General features: G+C 51.4%; 1 protein-coding gene across 2 annotated transcripts in view; it reads right to left on the bottom strand.

Moving 5' to 3' along the window:
* Positions 1–293: 293 nt before the first annotated feature.
* The window catches only part of KBTBD12 (kelch repeat and BTB domain containing 12), a 51,300-nt gene continuing 38,060 nt past the window's right edge, over positions 294–13,533 (bottom strand). For both annotated transcript variants that reach the window (XM_061397298.1, XM_061397299.1), the window contains exons 5-6: positions 13,074–13,271; positions 294–1,735 (exon numbers count right to left, since the gene is read on the bottom strand). In XM_061397298.1, coding sequence (XP_061253282.1) covers positions 1,554–1,735; positions 13,074–13,271 — 380 coding nt within the window. In that variant the 3' untranslated portion in view covers positions 294–1,553. The remainder of the gene's footprint in view (positions 1,736–13,073; positions 13,272–13,533) is intronic.

Consider the following 13,533-nt stretch of genomic DNA (forward strand, 5'->3'; position numbering starts at 1 on the left):
TGGGCACCGGCCGCAGCAGCTGCTCATCTCAGGAACGCTCAGTCTCTGTGGCTCCTGTCTCTCCCTCTGCTCCCTGGGGGTCTTCTGTGATTGGTTCCATCTCCTCTGGGGCTTTGGCTGCCCTGGGGAAGGGACCACATCCTGTCCTTGGCCACCTACCCATGTCCTGGGCTCTGGGCCTGTCTCCTAATGTCCCTGAAGATGGTCCTCCCTGACTCTGATTCCCGCCCGGGGAGTGCTGAGCACCCCTCTTCAAATGAAAGCTACCCTAAATTGCAGTAGGAGAAACGAAATGAGGGCAACGTTTTATCCATGAGATCTTATTTAATGACTCATTTTACAGCACTTGCTCACCATAAAGTCAGTCAGTGAGAACGATGATGCTTCAGCGCCCGGATCACCATCCCCAGCCCCACCCTGTGCCCCCTGCTCAGCCCCAAACCATCCTGTCTCACACGGAAGAGAACCAGCAACGGTCCCGGTTTTATGAGCCCCCCCACTCCACCACCCCCCCCACCAACACGCACTGGGACAGCCTTCAACTCAGGTGAGAACGGGGCAGACAGGGAAACACTTGAGGCTGGGCTGCTAACTCTATCAGCAAGGGGAGGTTGTCGCGGCTGTTCAGCCTCTAGGTCGGGTCCTGCTCTCTGCGCCCCAGGGAGTGCAGCGCTCCAGGCTCCTCCATCCTCCACTGTCTCCCAGAGTTCACAGTCACGTCTAGATCCCACCACTCCATCCTAAAGGAAATCGACTGTGAATATTCCTTGGAAGGACTGATGCTGAAGCTGAAGCTCCAATCCTTTGGCCACCTGATGTGAAGAACCGACTCATTGGAAAGGACTCTGATGCTGGGAAAGATGGAAGGTGGGAGGGCAAGGGGACGACAGAGGATGAGATGGTTGGATGGCATTACCAGCTCGATGGACGTGAGCCTGAGCAAACTCCAGGAGTTGGTGATGGACAGGGAGGCCTGGCGTGTTGCAGGCACAGGCTCGAAAAGAGTCGAACACGGCTGAGTGACTGACCACCAACACCACAGGCACACGGCTCTACGCCAAAGCTGCCTCTGTCTACACTGGTCTCCCCTGGGGAAGTTAGAGAGCATCCACTGGCTGTCCCTGCTTAAGTAAGAGTCTTGTGCACGTGAAACTCTTGGGAAATTAGTGAAGGATAGCAACCAGAATGCACTCTTTGCACGCAGTGGGCTTCCAGAAGCAGAGATGACGAGTGAAATAGACGGGTGTCCAAGGGCTGTTCAAACAACATTCCTAAATTATATTTTGAGAGAAGGCTGTTTCCCGACACTGCTCAACTGTGACTCAAGTGGGCAGCTCCGTCCTTACCCTCTGACCTTGGGGAAGCATTGCAAAGGCTGGGTCCCCTCTGTCTGCATAACCCACATCCCCTGCAGCGCCCAGCACGCGCTGCTCTGCTTGGGGGCCACTACACATGCAAACGCACATGTCCCAGGTGAGGGATGTACGTGTGGACCCCCATGCCCAGTGCCTCCTCCGCAGACACCACGGGAGGCCCCCCCCGTGACGCTGACCTCAGCGCCCCCCGCCCTCCTCCACCAGATCCGATGGCGGGGGGATGAGGTCGCGGGGGTTCATCCTGGCCACCAGGCAGACGTCGTAGCTGTCGTGCATGAGGACGTCGACGGCCACGACGTTCCACTGGTTCTCCCAGGGGTCCAGCTCCAGGATCTCCTTGCAGATAACCTCGTGGCGATCTGAAAAGCAACAAAGAAGGGCGGCACTGAACCCAGAGGCCGTCGTCACCGTTTCGCAGCTTCCGCTAGAAGGCGCTGCGCTCCAGAAGTCGGCTAACAGCGTGAACATCGCACCGCGGCAGACACGGTGCTTCTGACATTTCAGGAATGAAGAAAGGCCGCGTGACACCTCACATTCAGGTGTTCCTCAGACAGGCCATGACTGAGTTGTACACGCACTGTGGAATGGTCCCCACAGTCAAGCTTTTCACACACCCCTCACCCCACATGACCCCCCTGTGTGTTGAGAACACTTAGCAAATCTCAGGTACACAATGCAGTGTTGTTTTCTGGTTGTTTTTTTTCTGCCAAACAGCTTCTAGGATCTTAGTTCCCTGACCAGAGATTGAACCTGGGCCGCAGCTGGGATAGCCCAAGTCCTGACCACTGGACAGCCAGGGGGCTCCCAGTACCGTCAGCTGCAGTCCCCCGCCAGGCCTTAGATCCCAGAACGCCCTCAGCTTGGAGCTGGAGGTCCGGACCTTCCGACCAGCATCTCCTCGTCTGCCCTGCCCACCCTCCCCGAGTCCCCGGCACTCCCGTCTCCACTGTCTGCTTCTGTGAGTTTGGTTATTCTGGAGTCCGCGTCTCACTGAGACCACACGGGGATGGTGTTTCGGTCTGGATTGTCCCGCTTAGCACCACGTCCCCAGGTTCACCCTTGTGTGGAGTCACGACCGGCTCTTTGTGACCCAGCGACTGTAGCCGCCAGGCTCCTCTGTCCATGGGATTCTCCAGGCAAGAGTACTGGCTGCTGTTTCTTCCTTCAGGGGATCTTCCTGAGCCACTGAACTCATATTTCTGATCTTCTCTGTCTCCCCTTCTTACTTTTGGATTATTTGAATTTCTCTCTCTTTTCTGCTTCCCTGGGTCTCTCTTGTATATTTCTGATCTTCTGTCTCCCCTTCTTACTTTTGGATTATTTGAATTTCTCTCTCTCTTTTTTGCTTCCCTGGGTCTCTCTTGTATATTTCTGATCTTCTGTCTCCCCTTCTTACTTTTGGATTATTTGAATTTCTCTCTCTCTTTTTTGCTTCCCTGGGTCTCTCTTGTATATTTCTGATCTTCTGTTCCTTCTTACTTTTGGATTATTTGAATTTCTCTCTTTTGGGTCTCTCTTGTATATTTCTGATCTTCTGTCTCTTCTTACTTTTGGATTATTTGAATTTCTCTCTCTCTTTTTTGCTTCCCTGGGTCTCTCTTGTATATTTCTGATCTTCCCTGTCTCCCCTTCTTACTTTTGGATTATTTGAATTTCTCTCTCTCTTTTTTGCTTCCCTGGGTCTCTCTCATGCTGCGTAGGCTTGCCTCTTTCGGAGCACAGGCTCCAGACCAGCGGGCTCAGCAGCTGCAGCTCATGGGCTTAGTTGCTCTGAGGCATATGGGATCTCAGTTCCCCGATCAGGGATCAAACTGGCGTCCCCTGAACTGCAAGGCAGTTTCTCAGCCACTGGACCACCAGGGAAGTCCCTGGATTGCTTGAATATTTTAAATATCCCATTTTAATTTATCTTGAGATTTTAAGCCTCCTTATTTTTCTTTGTTTAAAAAAAATTTTTTTTTATTAAGCATGTTTTTTCTACAGCTATTTTTCAGTAGTTGTTCTAAGGAGTGCCTTTGAACGGACTGTTTGCATTTATACCTCATCACGTAAGTGGAGCAGGGAGCTCCCCTCACCGCATCTAGACTCTCAGGCTCTCCACCCCTTTCCACTTAATTGTCACGACAGGGAGACGGCCCTCTCTGTGTAACAGTAACCACACTGAGAACACGACCAGACAATGCTAAGTTTTCCAGTCAGCTGCCATTCTCGTGTGCAAGAACTGAAGAGGAGGACGCGTCGCCCATTGCGTTTAGCCCGGCCTCCCCCGGGCTCCTCTGCATCTCTCTCCTCCAGGACGTCTTCTCAGCAATCCTGCTGCCCTTCGCTCAGAGGATTCTCCTCCTCTCTCTGTCTCTCTCTCTTTAAAGCAGGCTTGCTGGCAATGCATTCTCTTAGCTTTCCTCCTCCTGAGACAGTTTGATCGTCATTTTGCCTTCAGTTCTGGAGGATGTCTGTGCTGGATTTGTAATTCCAGAGAGCTGGCAGTGTGTGTGTGTGTGTGTTTTGTGCTTAGATTTTGCTCCATTGGCTTCTGGTCTCTTTGGTTGGAGAAACCTACAGTCATTCTAATAATTTTTCCTCATATGTTCTCTTATTTTTCTCTGGCTCTTAAACATTCAGTTCAGTTCAGTCAACTCAGTCGTGTCCGACTCTTTGCGACCCCACGAACCGCAGCACGCCAGGCCTCCCTGTCCATCACCAACTCCCGGAGCTCCCTCAAACTCACGTCCATCAAGTCGGTGATGCCATCCAGCCATCTCATCCTCTGTCGTCCCCTTCTCCTCCTGCCTTCAATCTTTCCCAGCATCAGGGTCTTTTCAAATGAGTCAGCTCTTTGCGTGAGGTGGCCAAAGTATTGGAGTTTCAGCTTAAGCAGCAGTCCTTCCAATGAATATTCAGGACTGATCTCCTTTAGGGTGGACTGGTTGGATTTCCTTGCAGTCCAGGGGACCCTCAGGAGTCTTCTCCGACACCACAGTCCAAAAGCATCCGTTCTTCGGCGCTCAGCCTTCTTCACAGTCCAGCTCTCACACTGTTGTTGTCTCTTTTAAGGGAGTGACTCAGTGGTTGCCGTGTGCTCACAGCACTGTCTCACCAGCACCATCTGGTTGAAAAGCATTTTCATCACCCCCAGAAAGCAACCCTGTCCCCACTACCTGTAGGTTCCTGTTCACGCCTCCCCCAGCCCCTGACATCCGATCTGCACACACTTGCCTTTTCTGGGCATTTCGTATGAATGGACTCATCTGGGGTCTTCTGTGACTGCCGTCTGTCCCCGAGCACAACGCTTTCAAGGTTCATTTACGCTGTAACCTGTGTCAGCTTCATTCCTCTATCGCCAAGGAACGCTGTATGGATGGCCCGTGTTTTATTTGGCCATTTGTTAGTTTGTTAGTTGATAGACACTCAGGTTGGTCGGGTTTTGCCTGCTACAAACCCTGCAGCTCTGAACACTGGTGCCTGTTTTTGTGTGGACAGATGTTTTCATTTCTCCGGTGTATGTGCTTTGGAGGGGAATTGCTGCTGTCCATGGTGCTACGAAGAGTAACACACACACACACACACACGCGCACACACACGCGCACACACACACACACACGCGCACACACACACGCACACGCGCGCGATGTGACTCCAGAAACCTCAGGTTTCAAATTCCACAGAAGCTGCTCCATTTTACATTCCCACCAGCCCTGTATGAGGCTCCAATGTCTCCAGTCCTTGTCAATACTTGTTATTATCTGTTTCTTTTCCTCACAATCACTCTGGTGGGTGTAAAGGATGATCTCACTGTGGCTTTGATTTGCATTTCCCTGGTGGCTGGTCATGTGACTCCTTGGCCATTTCTTTATTTTCACTGGATACATATCTATTCAGATCCTTTGTCAGTTTTTTTAAAAGAGTGTTACTAATAGTTTTCTTTGTATTATTAAGTTGTAAGACTTTTAACAGATTCACGATACAAGTTGCTTATTAGATGTGTGATATTTTCTCCCATCCTGTGGGTTGCACTTTCTCTCTCTTGACATGGCCCTTTGGAGCACAGAAGTTAAAATTTGATGCACAATGCATCTATTTTTTCTTAGTCATGCTTTAAGTTTATATAAGAAACCATTGCCTAATTCAGGAGGATCACAGAGATTTATGCCTATGTTTTCTTCGGAAAGTGTATAGTTTTTTCCTCTTGGGATTAAGTTTTTGATCCATTTTGAGTTCATTTCTGTGTCTGTGTGAGGTCCAAACTTCATCCATTTGCACATGAATGAATATGCAGTCATTGCACGTGGATCGCCAGTTATTCCCGCACCACTTGCTGAAAAGGGGATCGTTTCCCCATTTAACTGTCCAGCGCTGTTATTGGAAATAAACTGGCCATTAAAATAAGGGGTCATTTCTGGACTCTCAGATACATCCCATCGATCTCCGTGTCTATCATGCTGCCCCTGCCACACCGTCGATTATTACTATATGTGTGAAGGAAGTTTCGAGATTAGGAAGTATGAACCTTCTTCTTTTACAAGATTGTTTTGAGTATTCTGAGTCTTTTGCATTTCCCTGTAAATTTTAGGATCAGTTTGTCGATTTTTGTGTGTGCTGTCTTACCATTTATTTGGGTTTCCAATGTCGGTAATGATGTGCAGTTTTCATTGCACAAGTGCTGAGCTTTTTGCAGTCACATTGCGTGTGGGGGTGTTACTTTTGCAACCCTGTGGACTGAGGCCCGCCAGGCTCATCTGTCCATGGGATTTTCCAGGCAAGAATACTGGAGTGGGTCGCCCTTCACTTCTCCAGGGGATCATCCCAACCCAGGGGTCAAAGCCTTGTCTCCTACACTGCAGGCAGATTTGCTACTGTCTGAGCCACTAGAGAAGCCCCTTATTATTTCTGATACTATTATAAATGGAATTTTTTCTTTTTTTAGTAATTATTTGGCTGTGCTTAATTACAGCACTCGGGACCTTTAGTTGCGGCACGTGGGATCGAGTTCCCTGACCAGCGATCGAACCCAGGCCTCCTGTGCTGGGAGCAGAGTCAGCTACTGGACCACCAGGGCAGTCCTGGAGTTGCTCTCTCGATATTATTTTTAGAGTGGTCGCTGTGAGCATATGGAGATACAGCTGATTTGTGTACATTCGTCTCCTGTCCTACAACCTTGATGAACTCGTGTTAGCTCTGGTGGCTTTCTTCTTTTGTGGATATTTACCTGCTTTCCTGCGTCTGTTCTCAGTTGCAGCACGTGGATCCTCTCTGCGGCAGGCTGGCTTCTCTGTGGTGGGCGTGTGGGCCTAGTGGCCCCGCTGCTTGTGGGATCTTGGTTCCCCAACAATCAGGGATCGAACCCGCCTCTCCTGCACCACAAGGTGAGTCCCCAAGCAATGGAGCACCAGCCAGGTCCGTCTCGGAGCTTTTCTGGTGGGTCCTTCAGGCTTTCCAAATAAGATACCATGTCCTAGGCAGTTACCTATTCCTCTCCAATCTGGATGCCTTTTATTTGTTTGTTCTCTTTCCTAACTGCCGTGATTAGTACAATGTCGACTAGAAGTGACGGGGGTGGGGGGCGTCGGTCTTGTTACTGGTCTTGGGGGAGAGCTTTCAGTCTGGCCGTATGTCTGGTGCTACCTGTGGAGTTTCACAGACGCCCTTCACTGGGTTGTGCAAGTCCCCTTCTGTCCCCGTGTTTTGGGTTTTTTATACCATGGAAGGTGTTGGATTTTGTCAAATTCTTTTCTGCCTCTCTGGAGATGATCAACCTGATTTTGTCCTTTCTTCTACAGATGCACCGATGGAGCGTCACGTTGGTGAATCTCTGTGGGCCGACTTCGGGCCTGGGTAACTCCTGCTCGCTCGCAGTGCGTGACTCTCTCCACATTGCTGTGTGCAGTCTGCCAGTCTTCATTGAGAACTTTGGCTCCGTATTCACTCAGGGATAGTGGCCTGCAGTTTTCTTGCAATGTCTGTGCAGTTTTGGTGTCAGGGAAATACTGGCCTCATCAGAAGAGCTGGAAACGCTCCCTCCTCTCCTGTATCCTGTGAGTCTGTGACGCACTGGTGCCATGAGCGCGGATCTTTCTGAATTGTAACCTTGGCCTCCTCAGCCTGTGCTGGAGGTGGACAACAGAGGCTGTGAGTCTGTCTGTTACCCGGGTGAGTCCCAGGACTCCAGGCAAGAACTGTGAAGAGTCTGGGACTCTGCTAGCGAGCTTGCTGCAGCTCCATGGATACCGGCAGATGGCCCGCAACTCCCGGGTCTGGAGGAAGGACCCAGTGCACCCGCATTTTAAAGCTGCCAGTAACTTGAGCCCCAAGCCCCACGGCAGTGCGGAGAGTGCCACCCGAACAGTCAGTGGGCTGCACTGCAGGAGGGGAGCCCCAAGCGCAGCCACTGGGAGCTTTTATAATGGCCCGTAAGCGTGACTGACGGCCCTTGCAGTGTTTAACTCTGTCTCCTGGCCCCCAGCTATGCTTCTTTTTCAAGTATTTTATTTCTATGTGTGTGTTTGCCTGCGCTGGGCCTTAGCTGTGTGTGGCACGCAGCATCATCAGTCTCCATTGCAGCCTGCAGGGTCTAGTTCCCTGACAAGGGGTGGAACCTGGCCCCCCTGCACTGGGCGCTCAGAGTCTTCGCCACCCAGGGAAGCCCCACTTCCTACTCCTACTTGGCTTGGACGCCTGTTTTTAATGAAGCAAAACCTAACGAAACGGAATGGGGGAGACAGATTTTGGGAGACACAGTGTGTCTCACGTCTGAAAACGCGCCCCCTACTTGGCGATTCGGCAGGTATGGCGGTGCGGGGAGAAGGTGACTCCCATAGGCGTTTGAAAGCATTGGCCTCCCTTTCTTCTGGCTTCCGGCGTCCTGTTTCCTAAGGGTGGCTCCTCTGATTCCCGACCCTTTCTACGAGACGAGCCCTTTCTCTCCGGGACTCTCGGGACCCTCCTGTGTCCCCGGCATCCCGCGCTTCACTTCACGTCCGTTTCCTCCCACTCTGCTGGGATGGCTGTTTCCTTTCATCGGGGGACTTCAGTTCCAGGAAACTCTCCTCATTTACTGCAGGACTGTTTCATCCAGCCATTGTCTCTATTTCTTTTCTCTCTCTTTTTTTTCTTTACTAAAACGCCTATTATTGAAATATTGGACATTGCAGACATACTCTGCCTTCCCCTCATTTCCTCTCCAGGTGCTGAGATGTCCCTTCCACCCTGCACCCCAGGTTCTCTGCCGTAGATTTCTCTCCTATCGTGCTCGTAACCTCCAGGAGCCCTCTGGCACCGACGCACGCTCTCTCTCCTCTCCAAGGACACGTCTCCTCCTGGCATAGCCTGTTCCTTCGTTTCTGTGTTTTGATTTCTCTCTGTTATGTACATGCTTTCCGCGGAGGTCTGATGATTCCCAGCTGTTTGCTATCTGTAACAGAGGGACACCATGGAAGCCTTTTCTGTGTGGTTCCTTAGGGGGTGAGTTGCTTTCCCTTTCCGGGGAGGGGGGTTGCTGGTCCATCCCCAGGGGAGAATCATCCAGTCTCCTGACTAGAAGGTACAGCCCACGTCTGGGAGCCAGAGAAGGAAGAAAGCTGATGCTCTCGAGGTTCGGGATGTAGCTGTTCTCTTAAGTTCCCTGTTTTTATCCCTGATCACCTCCCCCACCCCGCCCCGTCCTCGGCTTCTGTCTTTGTTGGGTGTGGGAGGGCATGGCGGGGGTCTCCTTCCTGCCTCTGTCCCCATGTGGTCAGCGTCAGCCCACTCCCGTCCCGCAGTCGCGTGTCCGCTCCCGGGCTCTGTGGTTTCTGCTTCCTTTTCCTGTTGCCAGGTGAGCGCTGAGCTCCTGTGTCTGGGCAGCTACTCATCCGCCCACGTAAGTGCTTCCAGCTCTGTGTTGCGATTGTCCCCTGTCCCCTTCTCTCTGTCTGACTGTGTTCATCCCACGTACTGTCCTTTTCAGGGAGTGTGGGAGAAAACAGAGGTGTCCCACCCACCATTTTAACCAAAACCCTATCACTGTATTTATGATGTGCTCTGGTGTCCATCGAGCTGAGCTCAGTTGCTCAGGCACGTCCGCCCCTCGCCACCCGTAGACTGCGGCCGCCGCGCTTCCCTGTCCGTGTCTCCGCAATGGCAGGCGGGTTGTGTACCACGGAGCCACCAAAGAAGCCACAGAAATTTCTTGACTGTGGTTTTCTGAGTAAATACGTGGGACGCGCAGGCTTGTGCTGAGTAAGAAGAGAAAATTCAGTGCCTGTGTTCAGGTCCTGAGATCCCTATTTCATCACGAGCACCCCTGTGACAACTCAGTCATCCAGTCCCGGACAGTCTGCTGTCTTCGAAGCAAATAATTAAAATGGACTTTGAGAGCTTGCCTGGTAAACCCATCCCCCTCTGGCTAGAAGCACTATGGATCCATTACTGCTCCAGGAGAAGAGGTTGGCTCAGGCAGTCTTGAAGACAGGATATCAGCTCTCTAACTCAATATGATACAAAGGAAGGTAAGACAAGGAACGAGATGAAGCAGTGTATCTTCTGGGTCCTTAGACACTGATTACCGGCCACTGCTCCGGAGGTCCCGAGCCTGCCCTGCGTCTTGCCTTCTGCTCCAGAGAAAGCCCACAGCCAGAGGACAGAGGGCAGGGGTTCTGTGGTTTGTTCTTCCTTTTCCTGTTGCCCGGTTGGTGCTGAGCTCCGTCACTGCTGGAGGGGAGCCCTAGAGGTGGGGGTGGGGGGAGGTCGGGCACGTGGGCTCCCTCCTGCCCCTCCCGGGCCTCCCCACACTCGTGGCTCCAGCGAGGACCCTGACAAGATCTCCTTGTCCTGCCACGGTTCTCGCTACTGTGACAGGAACCGCCTTTATGTGAGCATCTGATGGTTAATATAAAAGATATTTTGCTGTTCAGCCGGTAAGTCTTGTCTGACTCTGCGACCCCATGGAGTGCAGCACACTAGGCTTCCCTGTCCATCACCATCTCCCAGAGTTTGCTCAAACTCATGTCTGTTGAGTCAGTGATGCCATCCAACCATCTCGTCCTCTGTCGTCCCCTTCTCCTCTTGCCCTCAATCTTTCCCAGCATCAGGGTCTTTTCCAATGAGTCAGCTCTTCGCATCAGGTGGCCAAAGTATAATAATAAAAGCTATTAGAACCATTAAAAATACATTTTGGAAAATTCTGTGAAGAACAAATAGAGAGAGGAAAATGGAAGCTTCTTGTTATGGGGCCTTTCACGCATAAAAAACTAGTAAGCATGTGCTTTTGGCGGACTTGGTTAGAGTTCCGTGCTCTCACCACCAGGGGCCCAGGTTTGATCCCTGGTTGGGGAACTAAGATCCCACAGCCCACGTGGCCAAGATGAAAGCAAAAAAGTCATAAGTAAAGCCCTGTAGCCATTGTCCAGCTGTAAAAATGACCCGCACACCACCAGTGTTGTAAAATCTATTCTTGCCATTCCCAGCACCCAGTCCCCATTCAATTAAAAAAAACATCTGCTAGGGTAGATTAACACACATTTCAGAGAGCATATCATTTTCATCTATAAAACCTTCTATACAGTCTCACTCGTTCATAATGTTTTTCCTTTTTCTTCCTCTCTTATGAAAAGCTACAGCGAAAAAAGTGAAACCCTTAGTGCCCTGGTTGTGTCCAACTCTCTGCGAACCCCCGGACTATGTCCCACCAGGCTTCTCTGTTCATGGGATTTCCCAGGCAAGAATACTGGAGTGCCTTGCCATGCCTTCCTCCTGGGGACCAAAGTTGGGTCTCCCGCATTGCGGGCAGATTCTTTACTGTCTGAACCACCAGGGAAGCCCCTACCACACCGTTATCATCACGACCTAACAAAACTACCAGTTCTTTATGGTATTAATACTCCAGTCCATCTAACACTCCAGTCCACATTCAAATGCCCCAGATTATCTGAAAAAAATATCTTTCTGCAGAAGACTTGTTTGAATCAAGAGCCTAATAAGGCACACTCATGTCAGGCTCACAGATCTCCAAAGCCTCTTAGTTGCTAATGGAAATTTTAACTTAAACATATTTATGCGCTTTCAGCACGAGGGCAGGCATGCCACGGGCTCGGCTTTCTTCAGGGGCTCTGCCATTTTTATCTGGCGTGCGTCCAAAGTTGGGAGTGCTCCCGAGGCATGTTTTTCCTAGACCTGTCCTGGCCTCGAGCATCCATTAGGAAGGTTACAGTGGGACTTCTCGTCATTTTCACTGTAAGTGCTTTCCACCTTAGTTACCAGGGCAACTAATCAAACTCTGGAGACAGCCGCTTATTAGATTTATGCATATTTAAGATTCTCCCTGTTGCATTAAAAGTTATAAATCCATACCACAGATTGCAACAATGGAAGCAGTGAGATTTATGGAGACTGAGTCTGGTGATGAATGCATGGGTTAGGTATTATCTTAGAAGTGCTTTCAAGCAATCTGTCTCGAGTGGCTGCAGTGCAAGAGTAAGACTTTCCTTCGGGGGACAGGTACCGCTGGCACCAGCACTTCCGGTTACTCCTGTTCTGTGGGCTCCTCGTGTGTTTAAGCTCTACAGTCAGGCATCAGTCCTCCTCCCCTCGTGTTCAACTCCTTCTCATTTCGGGGCCGCCGTGTGCCAGGCACGTTATAGACCCGACCCCACCCACCGAGGAGGGGGCAGCCCCCACCCCGAGGGTGGAAGGCCCAAGGTCAGAGGTCACCAACTTTGAGTCAGTCTCCTGAGAGGGTCACAGGCAGGAAGGCCGGGGGTCTCGAAACGGGGGAAACAGGCTGCAAGTGTCAGACACTTTTTCTCTTTTTCTCTCTCTCTAAAGCGGCAGGAGCAAAGGAACTACAAGGGTTACGATTTTTCCCTTCTTGATACAAATTTACAAAGGTTTCTCTTAAAATTCTGTGTCGTCATGACAACACCTGGCTCCACATGCGCTGTTCTTGAGCCTTGAGCTGAGCAATGCAGTTTCCTTATGGAAATGTTCGTCTTAAGCCGTGTCAAGGTACCTATGCATTTACCCCAGACTCTGCCTGCAAGTTGGTTCCGCCCAAGACTCAGAACCCACTCGACCAACCAGGATGTTTCCGTCATGCATTGTTCTCCTAATCTGTGCTAATGAAACTGTATATTTGCTTAGAAGTCTGCCTTAAAGATTTCACGCCGATCGTTTGGTGGCCCGGGAAGACTCACCTGGTGCCAAGGTTATCTCAGTGCGTGTTGCGGGTGAGGGGCCTGGTGCCAGTCTCTGAGTTTGAGACACTCCCTTTCTCTAATTAGCGTTCACTTTCATGCATTGGAGAAGGAAATGGCAGCCCACTCCAGTGTTCTTGCGTGGAGAATCCCAGGGACGGGGGAGCCTGGTGGGCTGCCGTCTGTGGGATCCCACAGAGTCGGACACGACTGAAGCGACTTAGCAGCAGCAGCAGCAGGAGCTATATAACATCCAGCTAAGACTAGCAGCGGGGCACTCTTTCTGCCCTCTTCTGATGTCTGTGTCAGAAGCTTTCTCTATCTCTATTACACTGTAATAAAACTTTAATACACAAAAGCTCTGAGCGATCAAGCCGCGTCACTGGCCCCGGATTGAATTCCTTTCCTCCCGCGGCCAAGAATCCCGCCGTCTTTGGCCGCTCAGCAGCAGCCTTTCAGCCCACCCCCGTCTTGGGATTGTCCGTAGGGTCGGTTAAGGGCGGTGCCGCGGCATTTCCAGCCCCGTGGGTACCTGCTCCGTGGAAGCCCCCGCAGACGTAGAGCTTCCCATCCACGGCGCCCGCACTGGTGGAGTTGGAGCGCAGCGCGAGCAGGGGCACGGGCATCGGGGGCCCCTCTCTCCAGAAGTCCCCGTCTGGGTTGTAGATCTCCACCGCGTCCAGGCACTTCCGGACCTGGCCCTTGTCCCGGCCGACGCAGCCGATCCCACCTGCGGAGCGGACACAGGACAGAGTGACCTGGGTGGGGCGTCCCCGTGGGCATGCCCCCTGCCTGCGTGGCCTGCACCCCAGGCTCATAGCCTGGGCGTTCTCATTCACTGGCACTTCTCCCGGGGTGCTTTCTTTCTTTTTTAAAATTAATTATTTTAATGGAAGGATAATTGCTTTGCAGAATTTTGCTGTTTTCTGTCAAACCTCAACCTGAATCAGCCATAGATCTACACACGTCCCCTCCCTGTTGAGCCTCCCTCC

Source organism: Bos javanicus, chromosome 22, assembly GCF_032452875.1.
Source record: "Bos javanicus breed banteng chromosome 22, ARS-OSU_banteng_1.0, whole genome shotgun sequence".
Classification (NCBI taxonomy): Eukaryota; Metazoa; Chordata; class Mammalia; order Artiodactyla; family Bovidae; genus Bos; species Bos javanicus.